Source organism: Camelina sativa, chromosome 12 (assembly GCF_000633955.1).
Source record: "Camelina sativa cultivar DH55 chromosome 12, Cs, whole genome shotgun sequence".
NCBI classification, from domain to species: domain Eukaryota; kingdom Viridiplantae; phylum Streptophyta; class Magnoliopsida; order Brassicales; family Brassicaceae; genus Camelina; species Camelina sativa.
In genome coordinates, this window is record NC_025696.1 from 11,716,036 (window position 1) to 11,737,139 (window position 21,104).

The following is a 21,104-nucleotide window of genomic DNA, read 5'->3' on the forward strand; positions in this document are numbered from 1 at the left end:
TTTTTTTTTTTTTTTTTTTTTTTTGAACAACTCAGTTTTTGGAAAAATTTATATGATTGAACTTTCATGTGTTCACGTGACTCATGCATCAACAATCCCATTCCCCACAAGTCCACAACAGATGATACAAAAAAAAAAAAATGCTCCGTATAGCATGTTTTAGGCGACAAATTATATATTTAAGAAAAAAGATTATTGTGTTACTCTGTAAGCATCCATTAATTATTCCATCTTGTGATAAAAATACAGTTTTAAATGTAGCAAAATCATATAATTAAGGTTGTAAAAAGATGAGACATCGTGTCATACATTGATTTTCTCTCTCCATAAAGTATTTTTTATAATCTATAAATATATTTATATACAACATGCTGCCTATAATTATTTGAAAATTATTATTTTAGTTATTTTTGTAGCATATACAACTTGGTATATATTTGTTGGCAAAATTCTATGAATTTAGAGTTCACATCATTTAATTTTGGAGTTTAGTTTGAAATTATTGTCAAATATACATCATTCACATTATCACATATAAATAAAATATCCAATAATTCCATAAAATGGGATTTTCAGAATTCAATTTGTAGCATTTTCATATATGATATACTCATATAGTCATATACCATGATATATTAAAGATATGTTTTTTTTTTTTTTGCTGCAAAAATATAACATGTTATGCTACATAACTGATCACTGGTGACGAACACAGCTCGTGACATGTTGTTAATTTACTGTTTTTTACAAATGGAATATTATACAACATATATGAGATGTCATAACACATGTTATTAAAATTATAGTATGCCAGTTACTATTATACTCATATATATACTATATGATATCTCACAAATGAAAATAACAAATGTACTATACAAACAAATAACACAGATTATCTTATACTCAAATAATTTATAATTAATAGATTATCTTTTTATTTTTACGTCAAATAATAGATTATCATATAGCGAAATAATATATGAATAAAGACCATACCATAAAATAGGTTGTACTATTGTATCATGTCATATATCACTAGCAGAACAAATGTTAAACTTACAAATGGATTAATTATAGATAGATAAATTAGTCTAGTAAGTAGTAAAACAATCGTAATAATTAATGGACTAATTTATTGATCTATAGTTTATTGTTCGTAAGTGGAACATTTGTTCTCTAACTTAATGGACTAATTTATCCATATAAAAACAATCATACTATATTAATCGGGAAGTACAAATATGAAACTAACTTTAAATGTGTAAAAAATTACATTTAATTGACATTAGAAAAACTTAATTAAGATTAATAAACTAATTAAATTAATATAATTAATTTAAAAAAATAAAAATCAGGAATACAAAATAAAATAAATTGTAGAAAAGTAAAAAAAAAACTATTAGATTCAAAAATCTAATCAAATAAAATTTACAACTACAAATTTTATCCTACTATATTAATTGAAAAGTACAAATATGAATCTAACCTTAAAATCCTAATATATTAATTGGGAAGTACAAATATGAAACTAACCTTAAATGTGTAAAAAATTACATTCAATTACCATTAGAAAAACTTAATTAAGATTAATAAATTAATTAAATATAATTAATTAAAAAAATTAGAAAATTAATATAATTAATATATCAAGATAGACAGGAAGGAGTCACTTCTTTTTCCCTATCTTTTATTCCTAAAAATGCAAATGTAAAAGCGGATATTTTGGAACGCTATGCGCGCATATCTCCCCATCATGTTCTGTATGTAAACAATTTTTCTTCAAATTGGCTCATCTGAGCTAATTTTTTGTTGACAAAAAAAAAAATTAAAAAAACGAAAATCGGAGATACATTAAATAAAATAAATTATAGAAAAGTAAAAAAACTATTAGATTCAAAACTAATCCATATTTTAAAAAAATTAACTGCTAAGATTTTAAAAATCTAATCAAATAAAATCTACAACTACAAATTTTATCCTACTATATTAATTGAGAAGTAAAAATATGAAACTAACCTTAAAATGTGTAAAAATATATTCAATTGCCATTAAAAAAACTTAATTGAGATTAATTAATTAATTAAATAAATAAAATTGATTTAAAAAATGAAAAATTGGAGACACATCAAATAAAATAAATTGTTGAAAAGTAAAAAAAATCTATTAGAATCAAAACGAATTCGTACTTAAGAAAAAGTTAACAAGTAAGATTTTAAAAACCAAATCGAATAAAATATATACAGCTACAAATTTTATCAAAAAAAATTTCCACCACAGATTAAAATTACAGACAAGAAAAATAAACCACAGAAAAAAACAATAAATATTGTTTTCAAATAGACTTTTTAGAACTTTTACTAGCTATATTTAGTTGCTATTTTTTACATGTTAGTAAAGATTGTGTTTAGTTGACAAAGGTTTAAACAATTTTATTCATTACATACAAATGTTTTATTGACAGGTTTTCAATAAACATTTTTAAAATACAAAAATTATAATATAAGCACACTAAATTTTTAATCACAAATTATTATAAATAACATAATAATAAAATAAATTTTTATAAATTTTTATTAAAAAATGTTCAGCCCGCTGTTCTCCGCGGATTAGTACCTAGTTAAGTTAATAAAGGAGAGGCGAACTAAAGAGACAAAAAGAGAAAACATGACAGTATATATCACAAATGTAGCTCTAAGGTATCACCCCGATAAACGAATGATATGGCTAAATTAGAATACATGACAGTATACCACACAAAATTCAGCTACCTCGCAAGTCGCAACTATATGGGATATGACCTCAGAATTTCTATTAAGGTCAGAAAGGAGATCGTAGTGAATACCGAGCTAATTCCAAATGACTGAAACTGTGGTTTCTCACTCGAAGTTGCATTTACGATTTTATTCTTCACCCAAAAAATTACTCGAACTAAATAACTGAAAAGTTCAACGCTTAAAAGATGTGTTACATAAGTATTTTTTGATAAAAGATGAGAACATCAAATTAAATATATAGAAGAAAACATATTTTTTGTATAATGTTAGTTATACTGCTATACTCGAATTCATTCACGCAAAGAGTGTGAACTAAGTTTTTATATGTTAAAATTATATCATCTTCCGAAACCTCAAGGAAATTAATTAGAAAAATAGGCTTTAGTCAACAAAGGCTTCTACCTGCAACGAGACAAATAAGAAAAAGAGAGAAGCGGGATCCTATATATAAATGTTACACTACCATCGAAGTCCACACAACCTTCACTAATTCCACAACTCTTACCTTGGTAAGATATCCCTCTCTCCTTTCCCAATGTCGATAATTTTTTTGTCATATCTCGTGTCCATGCTGGCGCTTAGATCGAGATCTATGTATGAGTTGTAACCTTATTTTTTTTTTATTATGGTATCTTAGTTGTTAGGAAGATTCTTGTAGCCACCTTTTACGTTAGACCCAAAAAAAAAAAAAAGTGATTGTCTATGCGTATATATACCCGACGCCTTTGTAGTTCAACTCACAAAACAAACTCTACATTCATTTTCTTAAAAGGTCTCAAAGCACACGACCATCTCTCCGTTGCCTTCATAAGCACTTAAACAATCATGCCAACATCAGCAACAATGGTAGCTCCATCAACTGGATCTTTCCCCAAAAAAGATCAAGAATGGCGTGCGATTTTGTCTCCTGAACAATTCAGAGTTCTCAGGGAAAAGGGCACAGAGTAAGAATAGTCTTTACACATATAACTTCTTAATTTATATTTTCATTGCATCTTTCTCAAAACAACTACAATGCCATAACTGATACTGATCCAAGATTTATTTAGCCAGTCTTATTAAAAGAGAAAAAAAACTCACCGTAACATATTCTTAGGTATCCGGCTTAATAATTCTAGAAAATAGATTAAAAAAAATTAGTTATGTAAAATGCCATGCACATATAATCACTTCCTCTTAGACGGTCTTCTTGATTTTGTAATGGTTTTGATATGTATAGAGCCCGAGGTAAAGGAGAGTATACCAAACTGTTCGACGACGGAACCTATAGCTGCGCTGGCTGTGCAACTCCTCTTTATAAGTCCACCACTAAGTTCGACTCTGGTTGTGGCTGGCCGTCCTTCTTCGATGCTATCCCTGGTGCCATTAAAAAAACGGTAATTGACATATCCTTTTTTTATTTAATTATGACAAACAATTATTTTAGTAGTAAAGAATTGTCCATTGAACAAGTTGTATGCTTATTTATATCTATCAGCCGGAGGCAGGAGGGAGACGAATGGAGCTCACGTGTGCGACATGTGATGGACATCTAGGTCATGTTGTCAAAGGAGAAGGTTTTCCCACAGCGACCGATGAGCGTCACTGCGTCAACAGTGTTTCTCTCAAGTTTTCCGAAATTTCTTCCCAATAATTCGATATATCCATGTTTGATGACCGCTCTTGTTCGACCAATTCATCTCCTTCAAGAAAATGTGAAGATCAAGTGTGATCGTTTGAGATTGTTATGTTGTGTTTCGTTCCTAGTCATGCATGTGTGATATGCTCTCATTGTTGTTTGTCACTTGTGTGATTTTTTCTCTCTCAATTATATATATATCATATGGATTCCATTGACCACCTTGATATGTTAAATGTAAATCCGATATAATAAAATTTGGCTTTTGTATCATATCTCTGTTTAATAGTTTAATTAGTAAGTATGATGATTTTAATAAAATGCGTTTCTTGGGGATATATATGCCAGCTTACCATGCAACTGGCAACTAATAAAGGTTAAGCAAAAGAACTGAGCAAAATAATTTATAAGGTGAATTTTTTTTCTTTTTTTTTTTTTTTTTTTTTTTTTTNTAAGGTGAAATTACCATGCATGGAAAATAGTGGAGCCCAAAACATAATGGGTTTGAATCATATTATTTTTATTTTTATTTTTTATTTTTTATTTTTTATTTTTTTTTTGTCAAACAGGGTTTGAATCATATATGTATACAGCTTTTCACGTTTTCCATGCATATAAATGTAACAACCCGTCCCGTGGACCCCACTAGCCCCCCGCTAGCTGCCCCAACGGACCGTCCGTGGACCCTGCTAGCCCCCCGCTAGCCGTCCCAACAGACCCCAAGCTGGCTCTGCAGGGCATCGATCCTAACCCATCACCGTGGAATGGAACTATTCATCCAAATCCACAGTAGGTTATTGGTGCGCCAGGCGTTCCTCGAACCCTGGTCCTCACCCTTTAACAACCTTCCCACAGGACAAGTTGCCACCAATTGACCTGCAGATCAATTGGTGGCAACTTGTCCTGTGGGAAGGTTGTTAAAGGGTGAGGACCAGGGTTCGAGGAACGCCTGGCGCACCAATAACCTACTGTGGATTTGGATGAATAGTTCCATTTGCCCAGTGAGGGGTTAGGATCGATGCCCTGCAGGGCCAGCTTGGAGTCTGTTGGACGGCTAGCGGTGGACTAGCAGGGTCCACAGACGGTCCGTTGGGGCAGCTAGCGGTGGGCTAGTGGGGTCCGCGGGACGGGTTGTCATAATAAAACTAACACATTTGATGAGCCATGATATTGATTTTTCAACATCATACTTAAAATAAATAGTGTACTGATATAAGTTCCTGAAGTAAATTCCCATGATAGACGGTGAAGTAGTTAATTTCGTAAAAAGCAATTTGCTTTTTCTTTTACCCACTTCCGGAAATTCCCACACCAAACTCAAGAATGTGTGTATTCACTGGTCGATTTTTTTTGTCTAATATCTCTATCAATCGTTTCATTTTCTGCATGAAATAAGTGTGCCTCTTCACATTTAAATGCTCAAAAATGGCCATCATACAATGAATTTTCAACTCCGGTTTATTTCAATATTACAAATCTCCAGTTTTTAGATATGAAAACGTGTTGGAATTGGTTAGAAGAAAGATTACGAGCGCTTCATAATAGATGATTTCTTATAGAATTCTAAATATTATTTTTGTGTCCTATATAGTAGACATTTTAGGTTTTATTATATGGCGTAACAAAAGCGTTTAAGACATGTAAAAAACAGATGGAGTATCTAGTGTTTAATGTAATTACGCTTTGCTCAAACTTGTCTGAGCTTCACTGTAGTAGGGGACGTGTTTTTGACAACCAATCCAGCCAATAGCTAAGCTACATTTGTTTTTCATTTACTCTTAACTTAATTTTTAACTTGTTTAACGAACGAGTACTTCTAAATTATAACGACCCAAAATCTAATGAGCCAAACGACGTGACTTAGAGAAAAGAATAAAAAATTTAAAATGTGTATTCGCATCGTGATCAAATGAAATTATATATAGTATACGTCAAAACGAGTCAACAAGTCTACGAAGCACTACCTCACCACTCTCATTGCTGTCCTTTCAAGTTTATTGCATAATTGATACGTAAAATTATTATTATTTGTTTAAAATAATAGTATCCTTTGGACGATTCTCCTGAGCTGTCTGAGAAATATTCTTGTCCTATGCCTATTTATACCCCCACTCATCATAAGTATTGAATAACAATCAAACCAAATCCTTAACACAAAACTTCAAACAGTATATCTCCAACATTATTACATAAACAGCGTAGTCATACCTCACCCCATTGCAGTTCTATATACATACTCACAAAATCAATTCTTCACTCATTTTCTTAAAGGATCTCAAAGCACACGATCATATCTCCGTTGCCTTCAAGACACTTATCCAAGCATTTATCTATCATAATCATGCCAACTTCCGCAACATTGGTGGCTCCATCAACTGGATCTTTCCAAAAAAATGATCAAGAGTGGCGTGCAATTTTGTCTCCTGAACAGTTTAGAGTTCTCAGGGAAAAGGGCACAGAGTAAGAGAATATTCCTTAAACATTTAACTTCATAACTTTTATTTTATTTATTACATCTTTCTCAAAAGCAACTACAATATATCACCATAATGTGTTAGAGATTCCGGTTCTAGTCCAAAATACTTATGAAAAGAGTAGAAAACCTCACCATAACATGTGTTAGGTGTCCGGCTTAATAAAAATAGATAAAAAACAAAAAAAAATTATGTCACTGTCATGCATGCATGATCACTTGATCAGTGATCATTTATCACCTCCTCTTAAAACGGTCTTCCTGATTTTTTGTTTTTTGGATAAATATAGAGGCCGAGGTAAAGGAGAGTATACCAAACTGTTCGACGACGGAACCTATAGTTGTGCTGGCTGTGCAACTCCTCTTTATAAGTCCACCACTAAGTTCGACTCTGGTTGTGGCTGGCCTTCCTTTTTCGATGCTATCCCTGGTGCCATTAAACCGACGGTACGTAATTGACATATCCTTTTGTGACTCACAATTGTTTTAGTAAAAAAAAGATTGTAAACTAAACAAATTTTATGTGTATATTATATATATCAGCCGGAGGCAGGAGGGAGAAGAATGGAGATCACGTGTGCGGTATGTGATGGACATTTAGGTCATGTTGTCAAAGGAGAAGGTTTTCCCACAGCGACCGATGAGCGTCACTGCGTCAACAGCGTTTCTCTCAAGTTTTCCGAAATTTCTTCCCAATAAATGGATATATATTCATATTTGATGACCGCTCTTGTTCGACCAATTCATCTCCTTCAAGAAAATTGAAGATCACGTGTTTGATCGTTTGAGATTGTTATATTGTGATTCGTTCCTAGTCATGTGTGAGTGTGATATATATGCTCTCATTGTTGGTTGTCACTTGTGTGATTTTCTTTTTTTGCTTAATTATAATACTTGTTATCTTTCCATGCATTGACCGTTAATAGTAATATGTTCAATGCAAGTCCTCTATATATATAATAAAGAAATGCTTTGTTAAATAGTTTAATCAGTTGGAAGTGTGTAATGTTGATGGGGAAATGTCAAACAAAACAAATTAATGAGACTGTGGAATTGTTAAGAAAGACTAAGTCTAGAAAATTACCACATTTGATGGGGTATAGTATTGATTTTTCAACATCATACTTGCAACAAATATTATGTATAAATCTCAATTCTGAAGTAAACTTCTCCGATAAACTGTGTCGCAATCATTTTTGAAAAAGATTAGGCGAAATGTCTTGCCAAAGCTATTTAACTATACATGAGTTTTTCTTTCACCCAATTCAAAAATTTCCCACATCAAACTCATGATGTGTATTCACAAGCTAGGTCTTATTCAAATATTATTATTGTCAGTTTCTGAAATAATTGTTCAAGTTCAAATAAATGCTCGAATGGCCCTCGTACATGTAATTGTAACTCTGTTTTGTTCAAATTACCAGTATTTAATTTAGACGTGAAATTATCTTTAGATTCGAATGGACAAAGATTAGGAGCTTCAAAATGAACAAAGATTAGGAGCTTCAAAATGAACATGTGATTTTTATTAGAAATCGAAATATATTTTTTGTCAACTAGTAAGACATCCTAAATATGATTAACAGGTACAAAAGCTTTTAAAACATGTAAAAATGGGTGGAGTTTTAGTTAAGTTTTGCTCAACTTTTTTTTATAAGTATGTGAGTTTTCATTAGATGAAAAAGTTTGTAAAAGTTACGATCGTCTTGATACAAAAAACTGTTCCTTGCCAAAAAAAAGTTAAAACAAAGAAGAATCTATGAGTAGAAAACAACCTATACTTTAGCCATACTCTCATAAGTTTTCTAAAATGTTAACGTCTTTTCTTTGTCAGAATTTCATCGCAAAGTTGTTTGTCAAGAATGTTGAATAAAGCATATAGGCATCCGTGGCAATGTTGTTGTGGTACCAGTTGTTTCCCTCCTTCCAAATGGCATAGATGATTACCTCTGCAACGAGCTTTCGAAGAATATGAGATGAAGTTGAGTCTTTAATATCTAACCAAGCTGAGAATGCATCCCGAATGTGGAAAGTAAACGGATTGTGGCCCAATCTTCTCGTTGCTTTTGACCAAAGATAGCTTCACCAACTTTAGAATACGAAAACAGATAGTCTCGAGTTTCAGGACCAAACAAAAAGGACAGCACCATTTGTAGTCCCCAAATAGGACGTGTTCAACTTGTCTGAGTCAAAGGACGTCTTCGGTCAACCAACGCAGCCTAATTTAGTTTTCATTTGCGTATAAATTAACAAAGATTCAAAGAAAATGAAACGCATTCGTAATATATTTAAATTTAATAATTAGTAAACCCTTACAAATACTGACAAGAGTCTTTCTCCCCTAATTTAATCGTGAGACCAAAAAAATAAAAAGAAGCATACAGTTCTAAATGCATATTTAGGAGTATGATCAACTTTGTTTTTTTCTATAGACCGAAGTTTCTGTGGAACGTTTATAACTTTTTCTTGTTTTTTTTGAATAAATGTAAAACCCTTGAGTTAAAAAAATCTTCTTTACAGTATAGCATCGTTTGGTAATAAATATCATGAAGAGAGAAAAAAAATATGATGTTTTCGTAATCTTTCATGACAAAAAATTATATGTTACTTAAGTAGTTTTTTTTTAATCTCTTCAACGAAGGACTTAATTTCAAACGAGTCAGAATTATATTTATGTTTTGATATCTAAACGTGGGCAACAAAACGAATAAAATTTAAGAAAATGTATTCGCATCGTGATAAATGAAACATTATGTATAGTGTATACCATCAAACAGAGTCAACAAGTCCACCAGCACTATACCTCCCCACTCTCTCTTGGTGTCATTTTAAATCTATTGCGTTATTGATACGTAAATTATTATCATTTGCTTAGAACAGTATGTCAGTATCCTTTGGACGATTCTCCTGAGCTCTTTGAGAAGTATTACTCTCGTCTATGCCTATAAATACCCCCACTCATCATAAATGTTAAATCACAATTAAACCAATTCTTTAGCAAAAAAAACTTTGAGCAAAAGCTAATCACTTCCTCTTCGATATCTCTCCAACATTGTTACATTTTTTTTGGTAGGATCTCCAACATTATTACATAAATAGCGTAGTTACGCCTTTGCAGTTCTAATTACTCACAAAATCAATTCTTCATTTTATTTTCTTAAAAAATCTCAAAGCACACGACCATCTCTCCGTTGCCTTCACAGACAGTAATCTATCGTAATCATGCCAACTTCCGCAACACTGGTGGCTCCATCAAGTACTGGATCTGTCAAAAAAACAGATCAAGAGTGGCGTGCAGTTTTGTCTCCTGAGCAGTTTAGAGTTCTCAGGGAAAAGGGCACAGAGTAAGAATACTCTTTAAACATTTAAGTTCGTAATCCATTGCATCTTTCTCAAAAACAACTACAATCACCATAACATGCTATTAGGTGTCCGGCTTAATAAAGATAAAAAAAAAATTAAAGTTAATATGTCAAAATGTGCATGCATACGTGATCACTTCCTCTTAGATGTTCTTTCTGACTTTTTTTTTTTGTATTAATGGTTTTGATAAATATAGAGGCCGAGGTAAAGGAAAGTATACCAAACTGTTCGACGACGGAACCTACAGTTGTGCTGGCTGTGCAACTCCTCTTTATAAGTCCACCACTAAATTCGACTCTGGTTGTGGCTGGCCTTCCTTCTTCGACGCTATCCCTGGTGCCATTAAACAAACGGTAATTGACATATCCTTTTGTGACTCACAATTGATTTAGTAAAAAAATATTGTAAATTAAACAAGTTTTATGTGTATATTATACATATCAGCCGGAGGCAGGAGGGAGAAGAATGGAGGTCACGTGTGCTGTATGTGATGGACATTTAGGTCATGTTGTCAAAGGAGAAGGTTTTCCCACAGCTACCGATGAGCGTCACTGCGTCAACAGTGTTTCGCTCAAGCTTTCCGAAATTTCTTCTCAGTAAACCGATATATCCATCTCGATGACCACTATTGTTGGACCAATCCATCCTTCATGATAAATTTGGAGATCAAGCGTGATCGTTTGAGATTGTTATGTTATATTATGTCACGTTCCTAGTCATGCATGTGTGATATGCTCCATTTGTTGTTTGTCCCTTGTATGATTTTTTTTTGCTTGATTATATATACTGTGTGTCATCTTTACATTGACCGTTGATATGTTCGATGCAAGCTAAGTCCTCTATAATAAAATTTGGCTTTTGTTTAATCAAATCTTTATTTAGTAGGAAGAGTACTGTACGTTGTTGATGACAAAAGCCAAACAGGTCAACTTAATGAGATTGTGGAGTTGGTGAGAAATACTAAGTATAGAAAACTACCAGATTTGATGGGGCATGGTATTAAATTTTCAACATCATACAGTACTTGATTATGTTGTATAGAACTCAATTCTGAAGGAAATTTCTCTGATAAAGGGTTTAGTAATAATAATTGAAAAAGATTAGGCGAAGTATCTTGCAAAAGCAAACTGATGGATAATCATATGTCATGTCTTACCCAAATATCATTATTATAAATTCTAAAATAATTGTGCAACCTAGCATAAATGCTCAAACGGCCCAGGTCGGATCTCTCTTTCGCTGTTATCACTGTTTCTCCCGTTCTCTTAGTTCTCTCTTTTAGTTCGTCGTCTCTTCTACCCCCTTCGTGTAAGTGTTTCTCCCATCGTGTAAGCTTGTTTCTGTATTTTATTTTTGATTTCAATTTCAATTTTGTGTTAGCTATTAGATTGTTGTTTCGATTTCAAATTTGATGTCAGAATTTTTTTAGGTCTTAAGCACTTGCTCTTTTAGATATGTTCGTGATAATAAAGTCCTTTTCTCCCATCGTGTAAGCTTGTTTCTGTATTTTTATTTTGATTTCAATTTCAATTTTGTGTTAGCTATTAGATTGTTGTTTCGATTTCAAATTTGATGTCAGAATTTTTTTAGGTCTTAAGCACTTGCTCTTTTAGTTTTGTTCGTGATAATAAAGTTCTTTATTAGGTCTTTGGACATCTACTGTTATTCTTTGATATAGTTGTTCGGATCTTTCTTCTTTTAATGCAGTTTTATTGATTTGTTTTCTCAGGATTTGTTTGGGTGTACAAATGATTGAATTGTATTCAGTATGTGGTTTGTGGAAGTTGAACAACAACATTCATTGGAAATTTGAGATGGATAATGAAAGGGGAGCTTCTTTGGTTAACATTGATGAGAATACTAGTTTTAGTGAGTTGGTAAAGATTCTATTATAAGATTTTGACATTGATATTCAGGCACAATGTTTAAAGCTTAGTTATACATTGCCTGCTAAGTCTTCTACTATAGGTAGTATTCCTATCTTTATTAGAAATGATAGGCAGCTTGAAGCTTTTAAACTCAAATATGCACAAAGTGGAGGAGTTCTTCATCTATGTGTTACTGTTGAGGATTTTTGTGAGATTGTAGAGCAGGTATTTTTAGTAAACTCATTCTCTTGTTCTTTCTAATATTGTTTTAGAAAAGTAACTGATTTGAGTAATGTTTCTTTATCAGGGTCAACCTAGCTCTACTCCTTTTATTGAGAGTGTTACTGCTGTTACTCAGGTAACTTTCTACTTTAGAATTTTAAATTATTTATTGCTTACAAAACCTTATAAAATTCTTTGAAAACACTTGTAAAACGTTTTAAATACTTTACAAATCCTTTCAGGATCAAACAAGCTCAAATCTGTTAGTTGGGAATGTTATTGATGTTTATACTCATACTCAGGTAATTTACAATGGTATAAATGTTTTTATTGTCTTTTCAACCCGTTTTAAAAACCTTTGAAAACAGTTGTAAACCTTATTAAAAACTGTAAACCTTATTAAATCCTCTGAAATCACTTGTAAAATCTTTTAAAAAACTATTGATTTGTACTTTCAGGGTCAACCAATACCAAATCCATATGTCGAGAGTGTTTCTCCTGCTGCTTCTTCAAGTCAATATACTGGCACTTCTGATGATTTTACTACTACTCATACTCAGGTAACTTACATTTAAACACTTTAAAAACCTTTTGAAAACGGTTGTAAACCTTATTAAATCCTTTGAAATAACTTGTAAAACCTTTTAAATAACTTGTACTTTCAGGGTCAACCAATACCAAATCCATATGTCTAGGGTGTTCCTCGTAACATGACAACCTCTGTTGGGTATCCATCTGGTTCTTCACACTCAACTGGTCTAATCGATGTTGATTCACTGTTTTGTGGAAAGTTATTAAAAGACAAAACAGAAATGAGAAGTCAGATGCGGATGTATGCAGTCAAGCATAGTTTTGAGTTTCATACTTTTAAGTCAGACAACAAGAGGTATGTTCTTAAATGTATTGATGAAAAATGTAGTTGGAGGCTACGTGCAACTAAGGCTAAAGCATCAGATAGCTTTGTTGTTCGAAAGTATATTAGTCAGCACAGCTGTGACTCTGCTTTAAGGAATGTTAATCATCGCCAAGCATCTGCAAGGACTTTGGCTGGTTTGGTTAGTAACCATTTTGCAGGAGGAAAGCTTCCTCTCAGACCCAAACAGCTCATGGAAATTTTTAGGAATGACCATGGAGTTGGTGTCTCGTACTCAAAAGCATGGAGAGCTCAAGAACATGCATCAGAACTTGCTAGGGGTATACCTGCTGATAGTTATGAGGTTTTACCGAGTTGGTTTCACATGATAGAAAAGAAGAATCAGGTACTATCATTTACATCAAAGCTGATTCTGATAATGAGTTTAGATATGGTTTTCTGGCTTTTGGTGCATCAATTAGAGGTTTTAAGTTGATGAGAAAAGTTATTTCTATTGATGGCGCCCATTTGAAATCAAAATATAAAGGGACTTTGCTTGCTGCATCAGCTCAGGATGGTAATTTTCAGTTGTATCCTATTGCTTTCGCCGTTGTTGATTCTGAGAATAATGCATCATGGGATTTGTTTTTGCGGTGGTTGAAGACTATTATTCCTGATGAAAAGGATCTAGTTTTTGTGTCTGATCGGGCTTCTTCAATTGCAACTGCGCTATCAGTAAATTATGTACATGCTCATCACGGGATCTGCACTTTCCACTTGCAAAAGAACCTGGAAACACGATTTAGAGCTTCGGCTTCTCTTCTTCCAGTTGTTCATGATGCTTCAAGAGCTTACACTCAGTATGATTTTGATTATTTGTTCACTCAAATTTCCAATGGTGATCCGGATCTTGGAGAATATCTTTGGCAAGCTGATATTAGGAAATGGTCACGTGCATATTCTCCTTCAAACCGGTACAACATTATGACATCTAATTGTGCCGAGTCCATTAACTCCAGGTTAAAAGAGACTCGTGAGTATCCAATTGTCTGCCTGTTTGATACAATCAGGTCTATTTTGACTAGGTGGTTTAATGAACGACGTGAGGAGAGCTGTCGACATCCATATGCTGTTACTACAAAAGTTGGGAATAAGATGAATGAATCTTATAATAATACTACCCGCTGGCTTGAAGTTAGTCAAGTAAATGAAAATATCTTCGAGGTTAAAGCAGCTTTAAAGACATATATGGTGAATTTGGACACAAGGAAATGCACATGCTGTATGTTTGATATTGACAAATTCCCTTGTGCACATGGAATTGCTGCTGCCAAACATGTCAATCTCAATGAAAACATGTTTGTTGATGATTATCATTCCACTGAAAGGTTATAACTCTCTTCTTTAATAAGGTTCTTAAAAGGTTGCTAAAGTAACGGATCCGACAGGTTTTTACAATGTTTTAAAAGGTTTTAAAAGGTTTTATAAGTTATTTATAAGGTTTATAAACAGTTTAAAAAAGGTTTTACAAGGTTTTTCAAAAGTTTATCAAAGTTCTATAAGTCTTATCTTCCTCTTTTTTTATTTTACAGATGGCGTTTAGGATATTCAGAGAGCATTCACCCAGTAGGTGATATGGAGTATTGGGAGATTCCAGAGAGTGTTAGTACTTCTATTCGGCCACCTTCTACTCGTATACCTAGTGGCAGGCGAAAGAAAAAGAGATAGCTAGTTCATGGGAGTATGGAAAGGCTAAGACAAATTCAAAACAATACAAATGCAGTAGGTGCGGTCAAAGTGGACATAACAAATCTAGTTGTGTAGCTGCTATCTAACTCTCTCTCTCTCTCTCTTTAATTCAACTTGAATTTGTTCTTTTTAATAAAATATTTCAGTCTGTGGTGTTGTAAACTCAATTTTCTTAGAATTTTTTTTCAGATTTTACTGTTTTAAATCATTATAAACAACTTGTAATGCCTTTTAAAATAGCAAGTCGTACTATTTTTAATCATTTACAAACAACTTGTAAAACCTTTTAAAACATGTTAAAAACAATATATACTCTTGTAAAACCCTCCAACGATTAAAAATCATATATATATACTCTTGTAAAAGTCGCCACACTCTCTCTCTCTTCCCCTTCCCCTTCCCCTTCCCCTTCCCCTTCCCCTTCCCCNCTCACTGCAAAAACCCTAATTTTCCTCTGATTTCACCATCTTCAGTCTCCTTCACTGCTTCGTAATCAAACACCAAGCAAAACCCTCCAACGATTTTAGATGATTTGAAGAGATAGAGACGATTTCGAATTTTGATTTCGAATCGCTTAAGTTTTTTTTGTGGAAGACGATTGAAGGGGTAATACGCGAAGAGTCACTTCGAAACAGCGAAGGGGTAAGTTTTGAAGGAGTAAGATTTTAAGGGGTAAGATTTCGAAAGGTTAATTGATTGAAGGGGTATTACGCGAAGCGTCGCTTTGGTTCGGTTATAATTACGCGTTGAAGGGGTATTTTTTGTAAACCAAAGCGACGCTTCGCCTATTATAAATACTTTTTGCTCTTGACTTACACATCTAACCTTTATCTCACGAAAACTCCTAAATCATCTCTCAAATTCAAAAAATCTATTTACCTAGCGGGTATTCATTAAATAAATCCATAGGGCCCTCTTTTTGTCATTTCTGCAGCGAAGAGAAATCCGGGAAACCAGAAAGAATCCTTCAATCCGTCAGAAATGGCCCGTCGTTCTCCTTCAAGCCATATAAGGACTGATATGAAATATCTGAACAGGGATCTTTCGCCAAACATCACAGCAGGTAAACATATACATCTTCAGATTAGATTTGTTTTACTGTTAAGGATAAAAGAGATTGCGTGTTTGCCTTTTTGTAAGTAACTGTTGATGATGACATTTTCCATTGGGAGGCTACTCTAATCAGACCGGTGAACACCCTTTATGAAGGAGGAGTGTTTAAAATTAGGCTTAGTTTTCCACCTGATTACCCAAGAAATCCCTCCAAGGTATCTATTTTTGATTATACTCCTTTTTATTTTAGCAAGCATGTTTATTAGGACTCCTCTTTTTGCAGCAACTCAATAGTTTTTTAAATAAAATTTCTTGATAATGCAGGTTGTTTTCATCACAAGAACTTGCCACCCAAATGTATCAGATAATGGAGACATTTACCTAAAAGTGTTGAGGGCCGACTATTGGATTCCCATGCCGATTGTTAAGCTTTTCAAGGGATTAGTGGAGAAGTTGATTGAACCAGAGGTCAATGATGAGGAACAGACCATTGAATATCTTGCCAACCTCTACAAATCTGATAGGAGAAGGTTTGAAGCAATAGCTAGAGAGATGACTAATCAATATGCTGGGAGAGGAAACTGAAATATAAACTTAAATAGTTCAAATCTATTTTTAAGAACTCTTGAATAATTTATCTTGTATTTGTTCTTTTTAATAAAATATTTCAGTCTCTGCTATTGTAAACTCCATTTTAAAAAATATTTTATTCAGAGTTTACTGTTTTAAAACATTAGAAACAACTTGTAAACCTTTTAAAAAAGCAAACCAAATTGATATATATCATTATAAACAATTTGTAAAACCTTTTAAAATTTCTAAAAACCAGATAAACTCTTACAGGTTTAAAAGGTTTAAAAGGTTTAAAAGGTTTATAAGCCTGTTTAAAAGATTTTAAAACCCTCTAAAAAGGTTTTAAAAGGTTTTTAAAACTTTTAAAGCTCTCTTAAAACCTTTTAAACCATTAAAACTTTAAAGAATATTAACCCGTTTTAGAAGATTTAACCTTTTAAAAGGTTTTAAAACCCTTTTAAAACCTTTTAAAACCCTTTTTTGAACAAACTACTCATGTATAACTAAACTGTTTATAGGATTAACACCNCAACTCTTTTAAAACCTATAAACAGTTTAACACCATTTATAGGATTAACACCATTTAAAAGGTTTTACAAGCGAAAAGAAATAACTTAACATTAAAAAGACAAATTTTTTAAATCTACTTGCAAACTAAACATTGAAAAACTATTCTATTCATTATTCTTCTTGATGCGACCAGCAAGATGCCAAATTCCTTAACCTAGGTATTTGCTAATTCTGCAAATTATGGATTTTCCACTAAGTATTTGTCCCTGTACTTCTGCAAAAGAAAACAAAAATTTAAGTTAATATTAAATAACAGTAAAATGTGCATAAAATCTAACAAAAGTCGAGGTTCACTAACCTTTAATTTTTAAAACATTCTGGTACCAAGGTATCTCATTTGTGGAGTAACATCTTTAGAAATTTTGTCAGGATGAAGAATTAATATTGCCCTCCTTGCTACTTTTTTTACATCTTCTTTAGTTATCAAATCCATGCCATAGACTTTTTCCCACTTATTCCCTTGCCAAAGATACTACAATGTAGAACATCCAAATTTTGTGAATATTTAAAGTATATGATTTTTTCAAACTTACTTTATCCATTGACGAAAGCATAATTTTGATGTCCCGCTTTTAGTCCAAGAAGTTATAACTTTCTCGATTTGTTTCACTTCTTCGTCACTTATATTGTTCTCCTGCGTAGTAGGTGTTTGCACTAATACAAACATAAGAAACAAAATATAATATGTCATTTTCAACAGGGCAAATCATTTATAATAAAGAATTCAACAACTTACAACTGCCCATTTCCTGGCTGGTGTGATCTTGTGGTTGTCTTGGGTCTTCATCAGTATCTGAAATATTAATACACTCTTCGTCATCCGATATAATAGTGTACGCTTCTTCTTGGCTTGAGTATACATCATCAACACTGTTAGGCTTCTCATCCTGCATAAATAATGATATTTTCATTAACCATATGTAAATTATTTTCAACTATGTTTCTACAAGGTTTTTAAAATTTGTCGATCATATTCAAGTAACACATACCTTATCATTATTCATATCCTCTTCTTGTGGATCATTTTCATTAGTATCCTGGGTATCTTCTTCAGGAATAACACTTGGGTCCCCTCTCAAGTCAGTTTGTTTCTCATGTTGATAATCTGGATTCTCTTCTTTAGATACCTAGAAATATTGTAAATTTTGTTTAATACTATTTAAAACACTAGCAAAACCTTTGAAAACGTTTATATGATTTTGTTAAAAACTCTTTTAAACACTTTTAAAATGATTTTAAAAGGAATTAAGTTTTTTTCCACTTACAAATTCACTTGGAGAAGCTGGTACTTCCTCTTCTTCAAAATCGGGGGCAGAGGCTCGTACTTCCTCTTCTTGAAAAGAAGTGGCAGAGGCTTGTACTTCCTCTTCTTGGAAAGCAGTTGCAGAGGCTGGTACTTCCTCTTCTTGAAATGCAGTTGCAGAGGCTGGTACTTCCTCTTCTTGGAAAGCAGTTGCAGAGGCTGGTACTTCCTCTTCTTGAAATGCCCTTGATTCCCACTATGGTGTTGCAGCAGCAGTAATGATCCCCACATGATTCTCCAGTCTCACTAATATTTTGTGAGTAAGTTGACATGTTTTTAAAATCATGTCAATTTTCCCACTAAAAGATATTCTTTTTTTTTTGTTAGTTTGATTCAAGAATGGCCCTGCAGCTTCTCTCACACGCTTTTTTTTATTTTGTTCTCCTTTTTCAACTTGAATAAATCTTTGAATCCATTCCTCCTTAGTCATCCTATAGCCTTGGATTACAAGTTTAACAACTTCATCAAAATCCTTGTCTTCATCATTCGGTGGCATAACCAAATGGCTATATTCATTGGGATCACAGACAATTGTTTTCACTTCAAACTGCAAAGATAAATCGATTCATATTATATCTCAAAAGTCTTATACAAATATTGTAAAACCTTTTAAAACTCTTTTATAACTCTCGAAATCCCTTGTAAATCTGTTGTAAAGTCTTGTAAACCAGTTTAAAACACATTATAAATCAAAATTACGTTACTAACATTTTTTTAAAAGGTTTTACAATGTGTTTTAAAACTATTGGAAAACAAAAAAAAATAGTTCTAGAGAAGTAATGGTACCTTGCAAGACTCAAGAACAAATTTAGTTCATTGAATTTTGGGGAAGATGACTTTTGCCATTGCAAGATCAGTGGGAGATGTTGATTTTGGCTTGAAATGCTTTCCCTAACACCAAAATGTTCCCCTAGCTGGCAAACTGAAGATACCAACCAGATTTGGATTGCATATGGAAAGCCAGCCATTCCATACTGTCTCTTTGCCAACGTTCCCACAATCATTTGTTTCACATCTCTCACTAATGATTCGTAAGCAATTTCACCCCAAGGATACTTGCAGTAATTCTCAAAACTACTGGCTCTCAGCAAATTCTTTAAGAGAATTTGAACTGCTGGATTTTGTGCTATCAATATCCCCTCAACTAGTAATAAAGCACCTAATCTAATTCTTTCCTCATGTTTCATGTCTTTTCCTTTCAATTTCAAAGTATCAAGAAGACGTTTGCAGGTCATTTTATCATTCATCCACAAATCTTTTTTCGATGTAACAGTACCTGATGGAACAGTACCTACTGGAAGACCTGTTGTAATGACAAATTTCCTTAGCGAAAATCTCATAGATTGATCATCAAATGCAAACCAGAGCTCGTTTTTCGCAGAAAAAATCCTCCTCTGTAGTAAGTGGTGGACCAGTTGACTCGAGAAGTTGATATTTTCCCGATTAACAAATTCTATAATTGGACCCAAGAAAGACTTCTCTAACTGCTTGAACTCTTTTTTTTTTAATGCTTTCTTTACAGTCGCCAAAACAACTTCCTCTGAAGAATATTTAGTTACTCTCTTTAATGTATTTCCCTCTGTGCCTGGCGTGATTATTCTTTCTGGGAAGCACAGTTTCTTCGCAGAATCTTCAAAAATACTCATATCGCAAAACCTGTCAACATCGTTTACAGAGAACATATTCATGCCATGCACCCAAGATCCCTTATAAATCCTATTTTAAAACCAATATAAAACCTTTTAAATACATTGATAAATTTCTAATCTTCGTATTCCGAGTTCACCAAAACATCATAAAAATTCATATTGAAATAGAAATTGAAGTCAAAATTAAATTCCAAACCAAACTTACAAATGGGAGAAGAAGAGACGAAGAATTCAAGTAGAGGACTGAGAGGAAAAACGAGGGAGAAGAATAGTCTATAATTTGACGAAGAAAATGGCAATTTGAAGTCCTCGCGTACCCAATCAGCCGACTCCTACTTTCAATCCGACGACTTCGTGTCTGCAATCCGACGAAATCAAGAACCCAAATTAAGCAAATACAGATTTGAGTGAATTTCGCGACTTTCAACCTCCCAGACGGAAAACTGTACTTTTTGAAAGAGGAACCCTTGACTTTTAGGGACAATTGATACAGGAGGGGGGGGGGAGGGGGTTATATTTTACAATTGGGCCTAGGCCTAGGGCTTTCACCCTTATTATACAAAAACATTGTAAAATCTTTTAAAATATAAATTACATTTTATAGTATTAAAACCATTTAAAAGGTATTACAATCGTTTTAAAACGTATTATAAAAGGTTGAAAAGGGTTTTGTTTTGGGTATTTCAATGAATTTAAAAGATTTACAAGTGTTTTAAAACGGATTTTAAAAGGTTTAAAAGGGGTTTTTTTGGGTATTTCAATGAATTTTATAGGATTTACAAGAGTATTAAAATGTTTTTAAAAGGATTCGGAAAGGATAAACAACGTTTTAAACTTCATTGTAAATACCTAAACTTAAACGAAGTATATATATAAAAGGAGTAACTTAACATTTTTTTAGAATAGTGTCACAGTAAAAACACTAAAATATTGTTCTTGATGCAATAAGTTAAAGCACCATTCCTGCGATCACGTTTATATACCATCAAGATGCAAACTTCCATTATCCTAGTCATTTTGTAATTCTGCAAAG

General features: G+C 32.9%; 5 protein-coding genes across 6 annotated transcripts; all 5 read left to right on the top strand.

Annotated features, from left to right (window-relative positions):
- On the top strand, positions 3,261-4,668 carry LOC104731344 (peptide methionine sulfoxide reductase B9). Of its 2 annotated transcripts, XM_010450685.2 has the most exons (4): positions 3,261-3,286; positions 3,550-3,721; positions 3,997-4,153; positions 4,255-4,668. In XM_010450685.2, exons 2-4 carry the CDS (start codon positions 3,603-3,605, stop codon positions 4,408-4,410), a joined length of 432 nt encoding a protein of 143 aa, XP_010448987.1. In that variant the 5' UTR covers positions 3,261-3,286; positions 3,550-3,602; the 3' UTR covers positions 4,411-4,668. The 2 variants fall into 2 exon arrangements, with proteins under 2 accessions (XP_010448987.1, XP_010448986.1); XM_010450684.2 differs by lacking the exon at positions 3,261-3,286 and having other exon boundaries at positions 3,299-3,721.
- On the top strand, positions 6,546-7,770 carry LOC104731345 (peptide methionine sulfoxide reductase B9). The gene is made up of 3 exons (XM_010450686.2): positions 6,546-6,855; positions 7,159-7,315; positions 7,412-7,770. The coding sequence occupies exons 1-3, from the start codon at positions 6,737-6,739 to the stop codon at positions 7,565-7,567; spliced, it is 432 nt and encodes a 143-aa protein (XP_010448988.1). The 5' UTR covers positions 6,546-6,736; the 3' UTR covers positions 7,568-7,770.
- Positions 9,865-11,050, top strand: LOC104731346 (peptide methionine sulfoxide reductase B9-like). The gene is made up of 3 exons (XM_010450688.1): positions 9,865-10,212; positions 10,428-10,584; positions 10,676-11,050. Exons 1-3 carry the CDS (start codon positions 10,091-10,093, stop codon positions 10,829-10,831), a joined length of 435 nt encoding a protein of 144 aa, XP_010448990.1. The 5' UTR covers positions 9,865-10,090; the 3' UTR covers positions 10,832-11,050.
- LOC104731347 lies at positions 11,980-14,902 on the top strand. Its single transcript, XM_010450690.2, has 8 exons — positions 11,980-12,072; positions 12,148-12,324; positions 12,407-12,457; positions 12,564-12,623; positions 13,017-13,153; positions 13,241-13,465; positions 13,567-14,562; positions 14,767-14,902. Exons 1-8 carry the CDS (start codon positions 11,980-11,982, stop codon positions 14,900-14,902), a joined length of 1,875 nt encoding a protein of 624 aa, XP_010448992.2.
- On the top strand, positions 15,905-16,561 carry LOC104733417 (ubiquitin-conjugating enzyme E2-16 kDa-like). The gene is made up of 3 exons (XM_010452994.1): positions 15,905-15,986; positions 16,064-16,191; positions 16,301-16,561. The coding sequence occupies exons 1-3, from the start codon at positions 15,905-15,907 to the stop codon at positions 16,559-16,561; spliced, it is 471 nt and encodes a 156-aa protein (XP_010451296.1).

Bases quoted from the DNA above. Each gene is read 5' to 3' on its own strand.
- LOC104731347 (XM_010450690.2), top strand. From the start codon at position 11,980: ATGATTGAATTGTATTCAGTATGTGGTTTGTGGAAGTTGAACAACAAC. The intron at 12,458-12,563 runs GTAACTTTCTAC...AAATCCTTTCAG, and splicing joins GTGTTACTGCTGTTACTCAG to GATCAAACAAGCTCAAATCT. The intron at 12,624-13,016 runs GTAATTTACAAT...CCATATGTCTAG, and splicing joins ATGTTTATACTCATACTCAG to GGTGTTCCTCGTAACATGAC.
- LOC104731344 (XM_010450685.2), top strand. From the start codon at position 3,603: ATGCCAACATCAGCAACAATGGTAGCTCCATCAACTGGATCTTTCCCC. The intron at 3,722-3,996 runs GTAAGAATAGTC...TGATATGTATAG, and splicing joins CTCAGGGAAAAGGGCACAGA to AGCCCGAGGTAAAGGAGAGT. The intron at 4,154-4,254 runs GTAATTGACATA...TATATCTATCAG, and splicing joins CTGGTGCCATTAAAAAAACG to CCGGAGGCAGGAGGGAGACG.
- LOC104731345 (XM_010450686.2), top strand. From the start codon at position 6,737: ATGCCAACTTCCGCAACATTGGTGGCTCCATCAACTGGATCTTTCCAA. The intron at 6,856-7,158 runs GTAAGAGAATAT...GGATAAATATAG, and splicing joins CTCAGGGAAAAGGGCACAGA to AGGCCGAGGTAAAGGAGAGT. The intron at 7,316-7,411 runs GTACGTAATTGA...TATATATATCAG, and splicing joins CTGGTGCCATTAAACCGACG to CCGGAGGCAGGAGGGAGAAG.
- LOC104731346 (XM_010450688.1), top strand. From the start codon at position 10,091: ATGCCAACTTCCGCAACACTGGTGGCTCCATCAAGTACTGGATCTGTC. The intron at 10,213-10,427 runs GTAAGAATACTC...TGATAAATATAG, and splicing joins CTCAGGGAAAAGGGCACAGA to AGGCCGAGGTAAAGGAAAGT. The intron at 10,585-10,675 runs GTAATTGACATA...TATACATATCAG, and splicing joins CTGGTGCCATTAAACAAACG to CCGGAGGCAGGAGGGAGAAG.
- LOC104733417 (XM_010452994.1), top strand. From the start codon at position 15,905: ATGGCCCGTCGTTCTCCTTCAAGCCATATAAGGACTGATATGAAATAT. The intron at 15,987-16,063 runs GTAAACATATAC...CCTTTTTGTAAG, and splicing joins TTCGCCAAACATCACAGCAG to TAACTGTTGATGATGACATT. The intron at 16,192-16,300 runs GTATCTATTTTT...TTGATAATGCAG, and splicing joins ACCCAAGAAATCCCTCCAAG to GTTGTTTTCATCACAAGAAC.